At 45.5% G+C, this 20,849-nt stretch overlaps 1 protein-coding gene across 4 annotated transcripts in view; it reads left to right on the forward strand.

Moving 5' to 3' along the window:
• The window catches only part of LOC118587937 (myelin associated oligodendrocyte basic protein), a 33,353-nt gene extending 13,024 nt beyond the window's left edge, over positions 1 to 20,329 (forward strand). Inside the window, exons 3-7 of one of the 4 annotated variants that reach the window (XM_036194129.1) lie at positions 7,040 to 7,249; positions 7,459 to 7,775; positions 11,535 to 11,757; positions 18,412 to 18,491; positions 18,582 to 20,329. In XM_036194129.1, coding sequence (XP_036050022.1) covers positions 7,044 to 7,249; positions 7,459 to 7,741 — 489 coding nt within the window. In that variant the 5' untranslated portion in view covers positions 7,040 to 7,043 and the 3' untranslated portion in view covers positions 7,742 to 7,775; positions 11,535 to 11,757; positions 18,412 to 18,491; positions 18,582 to 20,329. The remainder of the gene's footprint in view (positions 1 to 7,039; positions 7,250 to 7,458; positions 7,776 to 11,534; positions 11,758 to 18,411; positions 18,492 to 18,581) is intronic. The other 3 variants (XM_036194130.1, XM_036194128.1, XM_036194131.1) reach the window with 3 other exon arrangements.
• Positions 20,330 to 20,849: the final 520 nt, after the last annotated feature.

Here is a 20,849-nt window from a genome sequence, read left to right on the forward strand (position 1 = left end):
AACTCACAGAGATCTGGCTGGATCTCTGCCTCCCAAGTGATAGGATTAAAGGCATGTGTGCCACCATTTTCTGGCCTCTATATCTAGTGACCGTTCTGTTCTCTGACCCCAGATAAATTTATTAGGATGCACACTATTTTGGGGAACACAATATCACCACGGCCAATGTTTGAATTCTTGTATATTGACCTATGTCAAGGATCTTTTGAAACATACTTTCAATTTATTTATTTAGTATTTTTATGTGTATGGTCATTGTCTGTATGTATGTCTTGTGCACCATGTTTATGCCTGGTACCTGTAGAGGTCAGAAGAAGCCACCAGATTCCACGGAGCTGGAATTACTACAGAGACGGTTGTGAGCTGCCATGTGGGTGTGGGGAATCAAGCCTGGGTCTTCGGGAAGGACAGCCATGCTCTTGACCCCTAAGCGGTCTCTGCAGTCCCTGTGTTAGGAATTTGTTGGACCTTCTCTGTCTCTCTCCCTCGCTCTAATGGTTTGTAGAGTTTGAGAGCACCAGAATATTTTTGGTATGCACATGTATATGTGCATGTTCATGTGGGTTCATGTGGAGACCAGAGGCTAACCTTGAGTCTCATTCCTCAGGACAGTGTTCACACTGTTGTTTGTGACAGGGTCTTTCACAGTTACTTGGAACTCCCCAATTAGTCTGGAGTGACTGGCCAGCAGGCCCTAGAGATCCTTTGGTTTCTGCCTTCCCACTGCTGGGATTATATACATATCACTATACCTGGCTATTGTTTTATTTTGTACTTTTAAAATGCAGGTTCCAGGGGATTAATTCAGGTCTTTGTGTGTGATGGTGAACACTTTACTGCTAACTCCCAGCACAAATTTTAAAAAGTGTACTGACTAGGATTTCAAACACAACATTGGTTGACAGTGGTGTCCTTCTTCAGGTGTCTGACTAGGATGCCAAGCTGTTAAGACATCACATTCTATTCTTACTATACTGAGAGATTAGTCAGGAGTGGACACTGAGTTTCACTGAAAAATCTCTTTTTATTTTATTTGTTAATAGTTAATTTGTGTATATATGGCGTGCGTGCGTGTGTGTGTGTGTGTGTGTGTGTGTGTGTGTGTGTGTGTGCATGTGTGTTAATATATGTGAATATGGGTACTGTGGGGTTAGAGGACAACCTCAGGCGTTGGTCCTCACCTTCCACCCTATTTGAGACAGGGTCCTTTTCCTGTTCTCTGCTGTCCAGGCTAGCCGGCGCATGACCCTCTAGGGACTCTCCTGTCTCCATCTCCCATTTTGCTGTAGGACTGCTGGGATTACAGATACACACAGTAGGTTCTGGGGATTGAACTCAGGTCCTCAGGTCCTGCTGAGCCATCACCCAGTTCCCCCTAGGGGATGCTTCCTTAATACACTACTGCCTATATCATCCCTTTCATCTGTTGATACAGTAAGTTATACTTACAGAGTTTTCAAATTGAATTTTGAAATTTTGAATTTCATTTTACTTTTCTGAATTTTAGTTTACTTTATCCAGTCTGTATTGCAAAATACTTCACCTCTCAGACGGGCAAAAATTTGAGACTTTGGGGGCTGAAAAGATGGTTCAATAATGAAGAACACTGGCTGCTCCACTGGGGGGTTCCCACTGGACTCCCAGCACCTACATTGTGGGTCACAACTCTCCACAACTCCAGTTTCAGGGAATCAGATGCCCTCTTCTGGTCTCTGTGGGTACTAGGCATGCACATGGTGCACATACATACATTCAGGTAAAATACCCATGAAAAATGAAAAAAAGAAATTCTTTGTGTGTTATATGTGCTGTATTGTTCCAACGCAGCTTGTCTTGACTGTGGATGTTGTGTCTTTTGATGTGAAGTAGTATTTTTTTTAAAGATTTGTTTATTTATTATGTATACAGTGCTCTGCGTGCATGTGTCCCTGCAGGTCAAAAGAGGGCACCAGATCTCATTACAGATGGTTGTGAGCCACCATGTGGTTGCTGGGAATTGAACTCAGGACCTTTGGAAGAGCAGCCAGTGCTCTTAACCTCAGAGCCATCTCTCCAGCCCCTGATGTGGAGTAGTTTTAATTTTGATTCCTTTAGTCATATCATCTTGTACCAGTTATGTTAGCTTTCTTCACAAAGAATCCCCTCCTTCACCTGGTGGTGGTGGCACATGCCTTTAATCCCAGCATTTGGGAGGCAGAGCCAGGTGGATCTCTGTAAGTTCAAGGCCAGCTTGGTCTGCAGAGCGAGATCCAGGACAGTCAGGACTATACAGAGAAACCCTGTCTTGAAAAACCAGAAAAAAAAAATCCCCTCCTTCTGATGTTGATTTAGGACACCTTTGCCACACACCAAGTTTTCCTGTATATATAGATCTGCTTTGGAGTTCTAGTTTTCTCTACCCTACTGTTCCATTTGTCTAGTTTTAGGCCATTGCCACACTATTTTATGTTCTTTATTTTAATTAGTTAAATCGTTGTAAATTTATAGTATTTGTTGTAGTATGTTGTAATATATAATACAAAATATTTGTAAAATATGTAAACGAGTCTCATGTGGCCTGAGCTGGCCTGGAACTCACTATGTAGCCAAGGGTGACCTTGAGTTTATGATCCCCATGCTGCCTCGTCCCAAGCATTGACATTGCAGTGTGTCAGATTATTTTAAATTCTGACTCTCAGGAATGCATGTCCATACATGGTGTAAAAATAGTTGTTACTCTTTTAGGACTTTAAAACATAATTTACTTAATTTTTAATATTTTTATTTATTTTTGGAGAAGTTTATACCATGTATTTTGGTATATTCTTTCCCCTTTCCCAACTCCTCTCTGCTGCCACAAAAAACACGGAGTCTGATTTGTGTTGGCCGCTGCTCCTGAACACGAGGCCTGCCTTTATGTGTGTGTGGGTGACATACTCCATGTCACTCCATGCTACCCTCCAGCAGCCACTGATTCTTGGCTTGGGGAGGGAGACTCTGTCCTCCCTCTCTCCTCCTTCTCCATTTTAGGATTTTGGATTTTAGACTCTTCTCCATGATTCCTTGGGGTTTGCTCCTTGTGAGTGCCGAATGCTAACTGTGCCCCGAGAGTTTCTCATCTGCTCTGTCAGGTCAGATGGAAACTCTTCATGTAAGATCTTTGGTGGTTTTAGTAAGAAGTGCACAGCATCCATGAGTTTATTTTGGAAAACTCTCATCTTTATGATATAGACAGTTTCTATCTACATACACTTTTTTATTTATTTATGTTATTATCTCTGTAGCTTTCATTTTTTTCCATAGAAACTTACACATTTTAGTTTCCTCTTTATTTCTGGGTATTTTAGGATTTTATTGCTATTGTGAATATGATTCTTTTTTCCAATTTTCTTCCCTTCATACTTCATCTCTGCAGGTGTTCACATGCTTCTGTCTTTAAATCTTTTAGAATTATATCAGAAGTCAGGCCACAAGGAGAAGCCTTGCTCATTAGAGGAAGGGAAGGTTCTGTGAAGACTCTGAAAGGAACCTTCCCTTTGAGCAAGGTCTCAGACAAGGAGTGAGCTGTGTAGTTGTTGGATGGGAAGGGGACAGGCAGAAGCTATGTGGTGAGGCCCAAAGGCTAGAAATAATCCTATTTCTTGGAGCTGGGAACAGGCATGTTGAGTTGGATTCACTGTCTCTGCAAGATAGTGCCATGATCCAAGATAACTACTATACCTAGGAATACATTGTTAGGTTACAGTTGGTGTGCATTAAACAAAAATCTTTACCATGTGTATGACTTTTTTCCTCTTGCTGTGATAAAACACTCTGACCAAGGGCAACTTAAGGGAGTAAAGGTTTACTTCAGATGCCAAGTCATAGTCTACCACTGAAGGAAGTCGTGGCAAGAGCTCAGGCAGGAACTTGGAGCAGAAACCATGGAGGAATGCTGGTTGATGGCTTCCTCCTGGGCTTATGCTTAGCTAGTTTTCTTGTACAGCCCAGGACCACCACCTGCTTGGGAATGGTGCTGTCCACAGCGGCTTTCCTGTAGCAGTGATCAATCAGCACAGTCTCCACAGCATGTCATCTGATCTGGGCAGTCCATCCATCGAAACCCCTTCTTAGGGACTCTAGTCTGCGTCAAGGAGACACTTAAAGCCAACTAGGGCCCTAGACAATTGCAAACTGTTTCCAGAAGCATGCAAAGTTCTAAATCAAATATGGAACTCTTAACAACACTAAATACACACTGGGCCAGCATCAGAGAGTTGGTCATGTGGTTCCTCTTCTTAGTTGATGTGTTGAGGTCAGACAGCAACTTAACAAAACTACTTTATCTGTTTGTAATTTGACAATGGATTAAAAAAAAATCTTTGATAAACTTAAGAACTCACCCATATTGAGAAAGAAGTGAAGCTGAAAAGCTGACCATGAACTTTGTCCTTGCTTCCCAGTCAAACAAACCTCAAGAAAAATCAAAGGAAATACTAAGTCCACATGGAAATTGATGGACTGGGGAAAGCAAGGGCTCACTGATGAAGTGAAGTGTTGAAATAACAAGGTCACTCAGAAGAGGGGGGAGATGCTAGGTGCTCAAAGGCTTTTCCATAAGAAGAGGGCCAGAGTTCAAATCCCCAGAACCCATGTTAATGTTGGGTGAGTGTGGAGGCCCACCTGTAGTTCCAGTCATGAATGGCAGAGGCAGGGGATCCCAGAGCAAGCTGGCTGGCAATACTAGCCATCACCTGCAAGTTCTGGGTTTGATTGAGTGAGCCTGCCTCAGTGAATAGGGTGGGAAAGTGTGGAGGATGAGTCCTGACATCACCCTTGGGCCTCCACATGTGTGTGTGCATGCATACACACATAAAACCATTAATACACACATGCATGCATATACTCATGCATGCCACTCACACATGAAAAAGAAAAAAATGATTTCTCAGATATATGATATAAACTATAAATGGGTTTATAAGTTTACATGTGTCACAGATTTTATAAAACATTAAGAAATACTGCAGGTAACATTGTGTCTATGACATTAAACTAGAAAGTAATAATGCCCAACTGTAGTGTATAAATTCCTTTCTCTTAACTGTATTTTTTAATTTTTAAAAAAATTACTTAAAATTTGTTTCTTACGGGTATGAGTTTTTTTTGTCTTTTTCTTTTTTCTTTTCTTTCTTTTTTTTTTTTTGCCTACATGTATGTCTATTTACCATGTGTGTGCCTGGTGCCTGTAGAAGTCAGAAGAGGGCATCAGATCTCCTGGAACTGGAGTTACAGAGGGTTGTGAGGTGCCATGGGTGCTGGGAACTGGACCTGGGTCCTCTAGAAGGGCAGCCAGTGCTCTTAAGTGAAGAGCCATCCCTCCAGACCTTCACTGTCTTTTCACATAAATATCCTCCAGGGACAAGCATTCAGAGGTTTATGGTGGTTCACTGTGAAGCAAGACCCTCAGAGTTCATTACTTTCCTTCACCCAGGTTTTCTAGGTTCCAATACAGGTTTTTTGATGTTCTGTTATCATGGTGTGAATTGTCGTACCAAGCTATGGTGTGCTTCTGTGTTACCTGTACTTTCCATATGATAATGTGATAGGTGTGCACCACCATGCCTGGCTTTAAACCTTTTTTTGAGACAGAAATGCAGGGCAACTTCTGAAAGTCTCTACTGTGGTTTCTTGGGATCGAACCCAAGGTCATCAGACTTGCTTGCCGAGAGTTTTACCTGCTGGGCAATCTTACTGCACAATTACTGGTTTTGTTTGTTCTGTTTGATTTTAGTTCAAGACAGGATCTCTCATATCCCAGGCTTTGAACTTCCTATTCTGTCAAAGATGACCTTGAAGTCTTGATTCTTTTTTCTACACCTCCTGGTGTTGGAGCTATGTATTATAGTGTGTGTGTGTGTGTGTGTGTGTGTGTGTGTGTGTGTGTGTGTGACCTTGAGTGTGCTGAGACCTGGCATGTTTCCAGTGTGCAGCACAAGTCCACTACCTGTGTGCATCTCTGTCAACTCTTGGTGAAGTCATCTGAGCTCCCATGTGTTGTGTTAGTACTGTTAGTATTTCTGTGTTGGTGTTATTCCTTAACTGTCTCCTTCCTTGAAAGAAGGTTTTCAGCCCTGCGAATCCCAAATGCAGCCATGCTTCTGCTTCCTAGCGACTAGGTCCGTTTTGCTTATTTTGGGACCCCATGTAAAGAGAAAGGCAGCGTTTTCTCTGTGCCCCTGGTTTCTTTTGTTGAGGGTTGTGCTTTGAGAGCTACATGTTGACCTCGCTGATGGATTTTTGTTTTATTTGTTTGTGTTTTAGACAGGCTTCTTTGTGTAGCACTGGATGTTCTGGAACTCACTCTGTAGACCAGGCTGGCCTCAAACTCATAGAGATCTGCCTGCCTCCTCCTCTTGAGTGCTGAGATTAAAGGCGTGCGCCACCATCACCCAGCAATATGTTCTCTTCATTGTTGTATTTTGTTAATTGTATGAAGGGCTTGAAAGATAGCTCAGTCCGTATAGTGCCTGCTTTGCAAGTGTGAGGATCTGAGTTAAATTCCCAGAATATAGATTAAAAAGCTTGGCGTGATGGGGCATGCGTGTAATTCCAGGGCTGGGGAGGCAGAGACAGGCAGATCCTTGGGGCTCAACTGGTAGCCAGCCTAGCCTACTTTATGGGTTCTAGATTAGAAAGAAACCCTGTCTCAAATATAAATGAATGAATGAATGAATGAATGAAGGAAGGAAGGAAGGAAGGAAGGAAATAAAAAATATAGATGAACAGCCCTTGAGGACACCACCTGAGGGTGTCTTCAGGCCTCCACATGCATGTACACAAGCACCCACATACACATGCACATCACCACAAAAACATGCAGAGGGAGAGAGAGAGAGAGAGAGAGAGAGAGAGAGAGAGAGAGAGAGAGAGAACACACAGATAAGCATTATTAAATGCCCTCACCGGAGCTCTGCATCTTTGTTCCACAAAGCAATGTCCAATGTGGACTTGAAGCCAAAGGGTCCTCCCTGACATGCTGTTTTGTGTCTCCTCCCACTCCCTTATTGGTGGTTTCCAGTGAGATGAGTCAGAAAATGGCCAAGGAGGGCCCCAGGCTCTCCAAGAACCAGAAGTTCTCGGAGCACTTCAGCATCCACTGTTGCCCGCCCTTCACCTTCCTCAACTCCAAACGTGAGATCGTGGACCGCAAGTACAGCATCTGCAAGAGCGGCTGCTTCTACCAGAAGAAGGAGGAGGATTGGATCTGCTGCGCCTGCCAGAAGACCAGGTGAGCGCGGGCTCTGGGCCAGGACACTGTCTCTCCACTACGTTCCCCTGTGACTGTCAGCTCTCTGTTAGGAAGGCAGGAGGGCAAGCAGAGGGCGGGGCGGGCGGGTAGGGCTTTCCTGCTATCTCCAGCTCCTGCCAGCATCCCTTAAGCAACGGTGCAGAGCCCGGGCTGCAGCCTCCAGCTTCTTTTGGCCCTCTCTGCACCAGCCGCCGCCGTGCCACGTCCCCTCAGAGGCCCAAGCACCAGCCAGCTGCATCCCCGGTGGTGGTCAGAGCGCCGCCAGCCAAGCCAAAGTCCCCTCCGAGGCCAGCCAAGCCAAGGTCCCCTTCGAGGACTGAGCGCCAGCCGCGTCCCCGCCCAGAGGTCCGACCACCACCAGCCAAGCAGAAGCCCCCTCAGAAGTCCAAGCAACCAGCACGCAGCAGCCCTCTCAGAGGGCCAGGCGCCAGCCGTGGGGCGTCTCCCACCAGAGCTCCTAGGTTCTGGTAACACCATCTCTTGCCTTTTGTCCCCCTAGCCTAAGGTCAGTAAGCGGCTCTCTGCAAGTACTAACCTGGGGGATCTCTCCACAGTACCAAGCCTGTGAATCCACTCCCTTCATTAAACCCCCTCTGTTTGAAACACCTGGCGTGGCTTCTGTTTTCCTCCCAGATGTTACTGTCCACACTTCAGAAGGCTGCGTCTGTGCCGTCCCACAGGACTGCAGGCCACTCATTTACCAGCTCATTCTGTTGACCACAGTGGCAGGCTGACATGAGTCTGCTCTCCCCCTTCTTGTGCCTCAGAGAGGAGAGGTGACACCCAGGAGTCATATCTGAGCATGTGTGGAAGGAGAGGGCCCGCTCACCTTCCTGACACATCCCAGAACCCCCCTGAGAATCTCATTCAAGGGTCACCAGTGAAGCTTGGGGGTATCTTTATTTTCAGATGTAGCAAACAAGTCCGATTTAAATATCCCTAAATAAATGACCCACATCATCTGTGGCAGCTGTCATGTTTGTGATACCCCCAAATGAAAGCATTGGTGAGGTGCCAGGTCAAGTGATTTACCTAGCAAGGGGACTAACTGGCTACGGCTCACTAACACCTTAGCAGAGGTGAATCCAGGTTGACTGGTCACTAAATCCCTCCAAGGGACTGCAGCAAATGGCTGGATCAGCTGGCTGACTTCTGATACACAGGGAATGTAGGGAGCTTAGGACGTCAATTTATAAAGAAGAGGCAATCCTTCATGGGAAGTTAGGAGATGGCATTTTGAGTGGGTGGAATCCAAGCTGAGGTGGAAAGGATGAGAAAAAACTCCATCTCAGACACAGGTTTGTTTGGACCCCCGCCACCATATTCACCAAACTCAGAGACATCAGCCAAGGTGTCACCACAGACTGTGTTCTCCCACCCTGGACAGGACCAGCTCCTGTCCTGTGGCCCTCACGTACCCTCTGAGCCCCACCCGGCACACTCATTTTCTCTTCTCTGATCTCAGAGGACCTAAGGCAGTGCACTAGAACAGATATTTAACCACTGTACAGTTTATTTTCTTTATTGACCTGATGGACTATTTCAAATCGGAGGCGTAGGAGGCACATTAACAGGAAGAACTTACAGTCCATCAGAGCAGCTGGGCCAGACCTTTGAAAAGGGTTAAAAAGCCAATATGCTTTCAGATATGATGCTGTTCCTGAGGTATTGTGTGGAGAGGTCAAACAATTTAGACAAAGGACTTTTTGGCTCTATAATAAGTCTTTTGAATAAGTCTTCTGCAGAAACCAGAGAATAACTTGTTTTTAGAATATCAATGGAAAGCAGAAGTAACTCTTTTTCAATGGGAGTGGTCCAGGCATGTCCTTTTTAGTTTATTCTTTCCCATGTCTTTACAATTTGGGATTTAATGTCAGGATCCTAAGATTACAGAGCTGTCACTGTAAGAAACTGTCACTCCGTGAGATTGGATCCACACCCCAGAGTACTTATAAAAAGTACCTTTTTATAACTTCAATTTCCATTGTTCATTATGACTAGTAAAGATAATTTTCTTTTGCACATTGGTCTTATATATTGTGATTTTACTTATTCTAGCTTTTTTTGGTATACATTATAATCATGTCCTTCAGTAGAGACAGTTGTGCATATTTCATTTTTTTTTTTTTTTTGAGATAAGTTTTTTCTGTGTTGTCCTGTCCTGGAACTCGTTCTGTAGACAAGGCTGGCTTCGAACTCACTGAGATCTGCTTGTCTCTGCCTCCTGAGTGCTGGGATTAAAGGTGTGCATCACCACTGCCCAGCATATTTTTCATTTCAATCTATATACCTAGGTGTGTATGTTTTGAACTGCTATCTATGCTGAAAACATATTTTGAGGTATGGCTTGGTATCTTCAAGGTTTATTGTCAAGAATGGCCCCAGACATGCTTTGGATTACTGACAGAAGTTCTAATCCCTGCTAGACTTTCTGTGGCAGCAATTGCCAACCATTAGATACTGACATCACCCTGGTGTTCAGTGAGAGACGCGCACTGGAGTACTTGGACTCAGTTTATGTGATGAATTCAACTCTGAGATGTATATAGAGCCAGCCTGTTCTTGGAGGGAGCCCCCACTGCTGTGCAGACCTTCCATGAATGGATTTCGGGTACTTGCTTCCCCAACCCCACATGATCCTGAGCTGTTTCTTTCTTCTGCTCCGCTCTGTGGGAAATCTTTGTAACTTCAAACTTTGAAAGCTACACCAGAGCAAGATGGGGGCGTTTTACAGGAGGATTGACTCTTGTGGGCCACCACCCTCTGATCTTACAAATGATGTGCCCAGTATCTCCTGGAGGCAGAGCGTTCCTCTTTTGAATCTAGGGAGTTGCCAGTATCATCAGTGGTAAGGAGTCCTGGCAGATTTGTCTCATGACCCCTCACACTTCCTGCTGAGCAGATGGCTGTCCTCTGCTGGGCTCTCTTGACACACCGACCATCATGCATGGATTTGTTTACCTCTGTGTATCCCTTGCAGGACTGTGTGTGATCAGGCTCAGGCAATCTTACACTCATATCTCCAGAGCCCAACTCAGGTTTGGCTGATGTTAGTGACTGAATGAGACCAAGTGATGTACCTCACGGTCTGACACGGCTTAATGTGAAGGACTTCAGTTTCAGGTTTGAGTCCAAGCTTTTAGATAAACTTGTGACCAGTGCTTGTCTGGGGCCACATATTTGTAATCAATTTATTAAATGTTGCTTATCTTTTTGAATGTAGTTCATTCCTGTCAAATTAGTTCATAATCTGTCAACCTGGTTAGAACTTTATAACAGTGTTCATATAGTCTACACATGTGTGCACACATTTACATTTCAGTCCGTGGTATCAGTTACTGTTTTCATTGCTGTGATGAGATATCTGGAAAGTGATGTTAAGAAGGTTCATTTTGACTCACAGTTTGAAGGGACACAGTCCACTGTGTGTCAAGGTTTGGTGTCAAGAGCATGAGGTGTCTGTCACTTTGCATTGTCAGTCAGGAAGCAGAGAGAGATGAACGCTGGTGCTCAGCTCACGTTCTCCTTCATATTCAGTCCCAGGGCCCCAGCCCATCAGCTGGCGCCCCCCCCCCCCATTCAGGCTGAGCCTTCTCATTTAAACCTTTGTGGGAACACCTTCCTAGACCCAGAGGTGTATTTCCTTGGCTACTCTTAAATCCAGGCAAGTTGACAGTCACAAGTTGTAAAATGTTTTTGTTTCTGTTCTAGGAGTGGAATGTACTGTTATTGCTATTGTGTTCTGTGTTGCAAAATTGCTTACAACTAGTAGCCAGGAAACCAAAAATTATTATGCATAGAAACAGGAGGACTTAAGAAAATATATCTTTCCTAGGCTCAGTCCAGAAAAAAAAAATTGTGTCCATTTTGACCAGAGACTACAAGAGTTGAGAAACCAGAGAGAGGGTTTCTAAAGCTGCATTTCTGAGGAGAAAAATAAAGTCACAAGTTTTCACTCAGGGCTCAGTGGTTAAACACCACCTTACTCTTATAGGACCTGAGTTCAGTTCCCAGCATCCCACATGGGGGCTCAAAACTGTAACTTCAGTTCCAGTGTCCTCTGCTGGCATCTGTGGGAACTGTATGAACGTGGTACACACACACACACACACACACACACACACACACACACACACACACACCTCAAAATAAAAATAAATACATCCTTTAGAAAGGTCCATGAAGTCAGTTGTATTAAAGACTGTATAGGAAGTACACACCACTTACCAGTTTGTGAAACTTTCTTTTTCTCTTTGTAAATCAGATTGAAAAGGAGAAGCAGGTCAACGCCAAGAAAAAAGTGACAGAGAAGGGATTTCCTGTGTATGGACAGCCTCCGCCTGTGGACTTACTACTTCATAACCCATCTGCCCTCAGACAAGTTACCTGGCCTCAAGTATGATGCAGGGTCAGACACCTGCTGATACGACACTTACAGATGCCCTCAGTCCTCACGGTGTGGGAGCCTCAGGGCAGCCTGCCTGGAGGTGAGGAGGGGCCTCTTTGTACCACACTTCATTCACTGAGTCCTAAAAGGACCCCTTGGGCTCCAGAGCTCAGGAAAGGGGTCTTTTGGTTTCATCTACAAGCCTTTCTCTCTGGCAGGTGCATGGGCCTCCAGGGTCTTTGGCAAATGTCTGCAGAGCTAATCCACAGATAGTCCTCCTTCTTTCTATTCCCCTCTACCCCTGCATCTGGTGGTTGAACCTGGCTCTTGATCCTTAAGCCTTTCTCTCCCTGATTCTCTGCCTGGGCTCCTCTTCTTCCCATGCCATTTGCTCTCTGTTTAGAGAGCCTTCTTTCTCAGTAGCTAGAGACAGAGTGGACACTGGTGAAGGTCTGTGTGATTTTTAGAGTAAGATACTAATTGGTTGTATAATCCTTAAGTGCTGAGATGTTCCTAGACAAAAGGAGTTGTGTTTAATTCCCATGTCAGACGTAGCTAACAGAGAAAAGATTAGGAGCAGCAGCCTCTGTCCGCTCTGCAGGCCCGTCTCCAGCCTCACACAGGGCTTTGAGATCATCAGCTCCTGTCCCTGTCTGGATGAGAACAACCCTTTAAAGCCCTGCTTTTGAAATCTTGTCACCTGCACAGTTAACACTCACCTGGATAGTTCTGTGTCATGGCTCTGTCACCTGTACAGTTAACACTCACCTGGATAGTTCTGTATCATGGCTCTGTCACATGTACAGTTAGCACTCACCTGGATAGTTCTGTATCATGGCTCTGTCACATGTACAGTTAACACTCACCAGGATAGTTCTGTATCATGGCTCTGTCACCTGTACAGTTAACACTCACCTGGATAGTTCTGTATCATGGCTATGTCACATGTACAGTTAGCACTCACCTGGATAGTTCTGTATCATGGCTCTGTCACATGTACAGTTAGCACTCACCTGGATAGTTCTGTGTCTTCTACATGGCCCTGTCACCTGTACAGATTCACCAGCACAGCTCCAAATGCTTTCAAATGATAAAACTTGGAAAGGTCATATGGCTTCAGCCCTGTTGTCCTATCCCCTTCCCTCCTGTGAGGGATCCTGGACTTGGTTAGATGTCCCTAGGCACTTGTGTAGGTCTAGAAAGAGAGCTGGGAAAGTTTCTGTTTCCCAATCAAAACTCCCCTAATTCCTGGGGAGATGGTGCTCTAGGGCTTTCCCTGGCTGGCCCTCTGTATCTATGTCTGTGGTAAAGAGAGATCAAGAGAATGGGAAAGGAACTTGACCTTCTGGAAGGGAGAGTAAAGTGCATGTGTGCTGGGGAATAGAGGGCTAGTAATCCAAGACTTCTTCCAGAGTATGAGGCTGTTCCTGGATGAGGGGCTCAGGGCTCAACTGTACAGGTTGAGCATGGTTGGCAGTTAACTTTCCTTCTCTTTGCTCTGGATTGTCCCCAAGATCTGTAGCCTCAGACTTCTGGGAAAGAGTGATCCTGAGTATGAGTTCTTGTTCTGGACCCTTAACCCTATCCCACTTGCTTGTACCTCATGTCTGCACTTGCTGTGAGGACAGAGATTGGGCCAGATGGAAGAGCCTTGGACTCTTGTGGACAGGTGTGTGTGTGTGTGTGTGTGTGTGTGTGTGTGTGTGTGTGTGTGTGTGTATGTGTATGTGTGTTGGGATTAGCTTGGGGAGAACATTTCCCAGCTCTTCTTTTCTTGCCCAAGTGTAAATACTAGAGGACCCCTCTAAGTCCCAAGTTAATTCTTGTCTTCCTGAAGACCTCAACCACAGAAGGTCACCATGAAAGGTCCACACTGGTACACACACCACTTCAGAGCCCCGGCCTAAACTCAGGGTTCTACTGTGTTCCCATCAGAGGCCAAGCAGGTGCTCCACTTGGGCCACTTTCCCTACTCAGCCCAAACTGGTGGGGGTGGAAGAAGAGGAACTGGAGATCTGTCTCTATTCAGGCTCCTTATGGGTCTGCCCCAGAAGCAATTTCAGTATTCTAAGCCCAAACTTAGATAAGTTGTAGACTCCAAACGCTAGAACCAGAGAGAGAGAGAGAGCTACAGGCAGTAGATGTTCACCCTTGTTACTCCTTGCTCCTCCCAACATGTTTCTCCTTAGGAGAAAGGAGGCCATGTCTCTACTCATAAGGAAGCCAGGCTCAGAGCTTGGCGGATGACTCAGTGGTTAGAAATGCTTGCCATGCAAACATGGGGACTGGAGTTTAGATTCCCACAACCCACATAAATGCTGGGTGGCCTGGCAACCCACCTCTAAATCCAGCCTCAGGAGGTGGACACAAGAGATCCCCAGGGCAACTACTTAGCAAGACTAGCCATATCAGTGAGCTCTGGGATTGAATAAGAAACCCTGCCTCAGTGAATATGGTAGAAGATAGAGTGCACCTCTGTACATGCGTGCCCATATACATGCACATCACATAACACATACACATGAAAATGGAAAAAGAAAAAGAAAATGAAAGAGTACCAGACTCATGGTCCTTCTAAGATGGACCAATCCTGCCCGTAATTCAGAATCTCATTCCCTATCCAGAAAGACCACATGGTTTCTTCTTTCTGTCTCTCTGTGTACATGTGAACAAATGCAGCATCTGTCCTCAGTGCTTGTGCTCATCATGGGGCTATGTGCTTGCTACCCAGAACCTGCCATGCTCTGGCCTGTGGTTCCCGAGCACATGCCCTCAGCTCAAATATCATCTCAGAGATTCTTCCACAGCACCTGAATCTGTAACACTAAGTTTTGGTTGTAGTCTTCTGGAATCATCCTGCTCATTTATTTATTGTTTCATTCTTGAACAATGCCTTGACTAATGTAAATCCCATGATTACCAGAACTGATTTATGCTGTCTTCAGGTATCTGGCACTAATAAGAATTCAATAAATACTTGTTGACTAAAAAATGTTTATTTGTTTTTAAAAAGCAGTTTTAAAAATAATTTCCAAAAGTATGAATCCTTTTGAGGAATCTGAAACATCTATTGTAGTTCACAAGGAATTACTGGTGACCCATTACATGACCCCTCTGTGTAGAGAAAAGGGAAATGAAGAGCAGGAATTTATGAATGTAAACACAACGCCCTCATCTTGGCCTTGAAGGAAGCTGAGCACTAGCAGGGTGTGGGTGGTTAACTCAGGAGCTGTTTGAGTATATTGAAGTGCTCTTGGGGTCAGTGGGGGCACACACCTTTAATCTCAGCACTCCAGAGGCAGAGGCAGAGGCAGGTGGGTCTCTGTGAGTTTGAGGCCATCCCAGTCTACAGAGTGAGTTCCAGGACAGCCAGGGCTACACAAAGAAACCCTGTCTCAAAAAACCATAACCCTGCCTCCCCCCACCAAAAAAACACCCAAAACCAAGAACCAAAACAAAAACAAAAAAGAAATGCTCTTGGGTAAGAGTTGGCAGAGTGTGTGACAAAGAGGCTTGGGACAATTAGCTGATGGACCTAAGAACCTAGGAGGTGGGAAGGGAGCTTTGGGACAACAGTGAGGGAAACGTCCATGAATAGAGGGGCCTTTTAACTGGAATGGGGAAAGAGGAAGGGAGAATTGTAGATTACAGTGAGTTCTTGAGTTCAATGGTGGGGTGTGGGGTGGCCCTTGCCTAAAGCGTTGCTTTCCTGTCCTTATGTAGGACGTGAGGCAGCTAGTTCACACACAGTGATGGTGGTGGTGGTGGTGGTGGTGGTGGTGGTGGTGGTGGTGGTGGTGGTGTGGTGTGGTGGTGTGGTGGTGTGGTGGTGTGGTGGTGATGGTGTGGTGTGGTGGTGGTGTGGTGGCGTGGTGCTGTGGTGGTGGTGGTGTGGTGGTGTGGTGGTGTGGTGGTGTGGTGGTGGTGTGGTGTGGTGGTGTGGTGGTGGTGGTGTGAGGTGGTGGTGGTGTGGTGGTGTGGTGGTGTGGTGGTGTGGTGGTGGTGTGGTGGTGGTGGTGTGGTGTGGTGGTGGTGTGGTGGTGGTGGTGTGGTGTGGTGGTGGTGTGGTGGTGGTGGTGTGGTGTGGTGGTGTGGTGTGGTGGTGGTGTGGTGGTGGTGGTGTGGTGTGGTGGTGGTGTGGTGGTGTGGTGGTGTGGTGGTGGTGGTGTGAGGTGGTGGTGGTGTGGTGGTGTGGTGGTGGTGGTGTGGTGTAGTGGTGTGGTGGTGGTGGTGTGAGGTGGTGATGATGGTGATGTGGTGGTGTGGTGGTGTGGTGGTGTGGTGGTGTGGTGGTGTGGTGGTGTGGTGGTGTGGTGTCAAGGACAGGCTAGGGACAGAGAAAGGACAGCAGAGGGAGGATTACAAAGAAATGACTCTAAATCACCTCTAGGAAGGCTATCCTAATCTCTCTCCTCACTTTTGAATGAATCTGTGTTTTATTTTTAAAAGTGATTTATTTATTTGGTGTTTGTTCAGAGGGAGTCAATCCTCCCCTCCCATGAAGGTTCTGGGGCCACAGGGCCACATAAGATGCTGCTTATCTGACAGCTCATTTCATCTCCTCCCCAAGTCTCTGTGAAAACAAAAGACACCTTTCCTGCACGTTTATCCTCCAACAAAGCTTCGGAAGTGGCTGAGGCAGCTGCTTTTCTGATGGCTTAAGCCTTCATGGAGACAACGATGATGTAGGAGAGTCTCACAGAGTGACTTTTTCATGCAGGGAAAGTGGTGGGCAGCTTGTTTAGCCCAGGGCAGTATTCTTAAATGACTAAAAACAAAATCAGGCTTGTGTGTATGATTTTATTCAAAATATAGAATTCATTTTGTCTCAATATGTCAGGCTCTTATTTAAAGTCTTTCAGGGGTGAACTAATTTCTATTTTCACTCATGGTTTACAGGAGCCAACCTAGAGTGCTAAACACTGTTATACTGTATCTAAAAGACAGAAGTAGAAGCATCAGCCCTCAAGTTCACAGCAAGGTCTACTCACTACCATGTCATTGACCGATGAGGCCCATATTGGCTAATGAAACAATAATTTAAATAAACCGATGACTGTCAGCTTGACATGGTGGAGTCTCCAGGAGAGGTTGTGTAGATCAGGTTGGGCTGTGGGCATGTCTGTGGGCATGTCTGTGGGCTATGCCTTGATTTCCTTAATGAAAGTGGCTGGCACCATCCCTGGATTTGGGGCTCGATGCGATCAGAGTGGAGAAAGCTGGCTGAGCACTAAGCATGCCTGCATTCACTTCTCTCTGCTCCTGATTGGGTATGTGGTGTGACCAGCTGTCTCCAGCTCCTGCAGTGACGGACTGTAACCTGGAATTGTGAGCAAAATAAACCTTTTCTCCCTCCGGTTTTCTCCTTCCTGTCTTCCTCCTTCTTTCCTTCCTCCCTCCTTTCTTTCTCCTCTCTCTCTCTCTCTCTCTCTCTCTCTCTCTCTCTCTCTGCAATCTAGATATGTTATCACATCAAGGGAAATGGAACTGGGATGCAGCAGGACTTTGCACAAGACCTTTAACCCATCACTTTCTTGACTGGTAGAAGAATGGTGGTCTCTCTTGCCTGTCCCACAGTGCTGCTGTGCACACCAAGGAAGAGCTTAGAGTCTAAAGGGTTAGCGTGTTCAAATGGTGACTGACTTGACTTCCCCAGGCACATCATGGAGATTGCAGTGCTGTGTCCAAGGGAATGGAGGTGACTTCAGAGTTAGCAGATCCAGGCTTCCTCTAAATCTGACACTAACCAGCGGTGTCATTTCAACAGCTCTGCCTGTGGTGTTTGAGTCATTTACCTGTTCAGTGACAAACTCAGGTTACAGAAACTTCCAGAAACTCTCCAGCCCCGAAGTTCTGTCATTTCCATGGACTGTGTTGTCTTTCATCCCAATAAACAGAGCATGTGTGTGCAAGACCATGGCATGGGGGCCTGAGTGGTTTCTGTGCTCAGGGTGGGAATACACACAGAGAAATCGAGTCCCTCTGTTTTCTGGGTGGGAAAGTTGCTGGCAGGTAGGTCTACCAAACTCATTCTCTGAGGGACAATGCTTTGGTACATTGTTTTCTGGTGGCTGCCTCTCTTTTTATTTTTCACATTGGTTGAGCTACACAGCCCACCTGCCCTCTACCAAGCCTACAACTCCTGTCAGTAAACTAAAAAAGTGTATCTAATCTAGCTGGAACTTATATTGTGTGTGTGTGTGTGTGTGTGTGTGTGTGTGTGTGTGTGTAGGTTAGGGGACGACTTTTAGGAGGCAGCTTTCTTCTTTATCACATGGGACCCAAGATCAAACTCAGATCAACAGACTGAACCATCTTGTCAGCTCTGTTAATAACCTCTTAGGTTGTACTGGTTTCCTCTCTTACTTTCTCTGTGTTTTACTTGGCATCTCCTCTTTTGTTTATATCTCAGAAAAGGCTTCCTCTCAGGAAGCTCAGATATAAGAATCAGAAACATACGAGCTACATCTCCAAGGCTTGGAGGGAGCAGGGTTGAGCTGGTTTCAGGGATATGGACGTCTGCCAGTCTTGTCTCTTGTATTGGTCTCCCTGTTTTAGGATCGATTGTATGACCAAAGGTCATGGGATTCAGGTGTTTGCCTTCCTTCACAGACATGTCCATCCCTTTAATGGGGTACCCACTTCTGAAGAATGTAGGCAGCCCATGGGAAATGTAGGGGTGCAGCTGCCAGAAGAACTGGGGATTGAACACCCCTGCTTAGCATTCTAGTTGACAGGTTTTGTCTCCCCTCAGCACTTTGGCGATACCATTCCATCACCTCCCTCTGTAACTGCCAATGAGAGATTTGCCATCCATCTTCTTGACTCTCCATGGTAAGATTCTATTTTTCCCTTTGTTTATTTGGTCTGAACTTTCACTGTGATGTCACTAAGTACAGATTTCTGTCTGTTTATTCTACCCAGGACTCAGATTCCTCTATCTGAAGATTTGTGAGTCTTCAGGGATGTGCAAAACAAGTCCACGTTGCACAACTATCCAAATGGCAAATATAAGAAAGAAATTGCCAAGCATTGGCAATGATGTGAGGAAAGTCCTAGATACTACTGGTGGGAATTTATATGTTGTCATGGCACATGTCATCATACCACTGTACCCCAGGACACTAGCAAGGCAGGGTATCTTAAAACCTCTAATCAAGTGACTATAATTTTAGGCATCCATCCTGGAGAACACTTACACACTTTTAGAGAAGAGGGAAACACACAAATTTGTTTAAAAGATCATGGTTTGTAGTTAAGAGAGAAGATAGAATGCAATTAGCCATAATGTCTCTCCATAAGGGAATGAGAGAATCAATTTTGGGATATTTGCAAATAAAATCCTAAACATCAGTTAAAACCAGTCTGTCAGGCAGACCATATCAAGCAGGTGAATCTAGAAAGCAGAGCCAGGACTACAGAAGGCAAGCACAAGGTGGCAAACCCAGTATGACAGCCTAAGTATAAATATCGACAACCCACAATCCTATATTGCTTATTGCTCAATAAGGAGAAGCCATAAAAATCTCATACTTTTTCTATTATGCAATAAAATTTAAAATGATAGCAAAAGACAGAGACATTAAAAATGAATCCTCTCAGAAATAAAAGTATAAGAAATCATTCCTGGCTTGAAGAAATAACCCAGACTAAAAGCTACGTAGAAATAGTTTAACAATACTAGGGGACATACATTTGTTTGGAGAGGGTAAATGGGAAATTTGTGAACATCCTGGGATGTTTCCACGGTTATATAAATCTTAAACACCAAAAACATTTGCTTTGAATCAATTTTGGGTCTGGGATAGAGTCCTTGGCTTGTGAGAAAAGGGAACCAATTGGAATACAGCTCTCAAATTTTCCTTTAGGGACCAGGTAAGTAGGAGAGGACAAGAGGATGTTGGGGAATGTGGAGGGATGTAAAATGAGCAGTACTGGGTGGAGGCACACTCAATGTAGGGACACGAAGAGCATCAGGAACGGTTTTGTGCTGGAACTGGGGTGGCCAAGCACAGGCAGATGCCCAAAGACCCCAAAGTCCACCATTGCACCCTCACAGCCAGACCTGGTAAAGTTCAGATTGGAGTGCAGGGATGGGGGCCATGTTCAAGGTGTGGAGCTGGAGAGAGAGGAAGACAGCAAGGAGGAAGGAAGAGATGGCTTAGAATGCTGCACCCCAGCAAGAAGAAGCAGGCCAAATACTGTCCCAAGATCCGATCCCCGAAGGGTCCCAGCTTCCTAACCTGTGCGGTGTGGCCCTGGAAGTCCCGATGCAAAGGCAGGGGATTAACTGCAGAACAACTTCATGCAGAAACTCTGGTGCTAAATGAACATCTAAGTGACAACCTCTCTGACGAACAGGTCCTAACGGTGAGCTGCCCAAGGCTGTCACCTTCCTGTGAGTAACTGGGCTGGGAAGAACCGGGATGAGATAGGAGTGCACAGTAGCCCACTGGTGAGCTTCACCCCAACGCATTAAGGAAACATCATGGGGACTCCATCCCTAGTGCTCGCTCATCTGCTCATCTCACCCTTCCCTCCATACCACCCCCAAGACATAGAGCACTTGTTAGCCCATGCACAGCATTAAATATTAGCCCATTAATGTGAATAACCAGAAACTACTACACTTTGTCTGTCTTCTGTTGAAATAAAACCTGGGGGTGGATCAAGCCTGTCTGGAGATTCCTTCAAGCTGGTAGGTCGCTGCATAATGTGCCTTGGGCATCATAGCTGAAGCGCGTTGTAATCGTTATGTAATGTTTTTCTATTTAATATGGATTCTGAGGAACATTCCCCAGTAAATACTAGAGAAATTACACAAAACTCCAAAAGCTGTTCTTTATAAGTTTCTTGAGTAGGAATTCATGGCCACAATGTCTGACATATGGTAGACTATCCTGGACGTTAATTAATCTTAGGTTTGGGGAGAAACTGAGGCATGTGCCTGGAGTTGTTGGGATCTCCAGGTAGGAAGCCCTGGGTGAGCATTTGCTAATTCCCATAGTGTGAATGTTCCCACGGTGATGATTTTCTCAGAATGAAGGGGACGAGGCTGCCCAGTAGGTTCTTGAAGGTAGCACTCACAGCTCTCTAGTGTCTGTCCCACACTTGACTATCATTTAACCATGAACTGGCGCAGGCTGGTGCAAAGCAAGTCTACTGTCTGCTTACCTGTGGGCCTCTAATATA

This window comes from Onychomys torridus, chromosome 7, assembly GCF_903995425.1.
Source record: "Onychomys torridus chromosome 7, mOncTor1.1, whole genome shotgun sequence".
Taxonomy (NCBI): domain Eukaryota; kingdom Metazoa; phylum Chordata; class Mammalia; order Rodentia; family Cricetidae; genus Onychomys; species Onychomys torridus.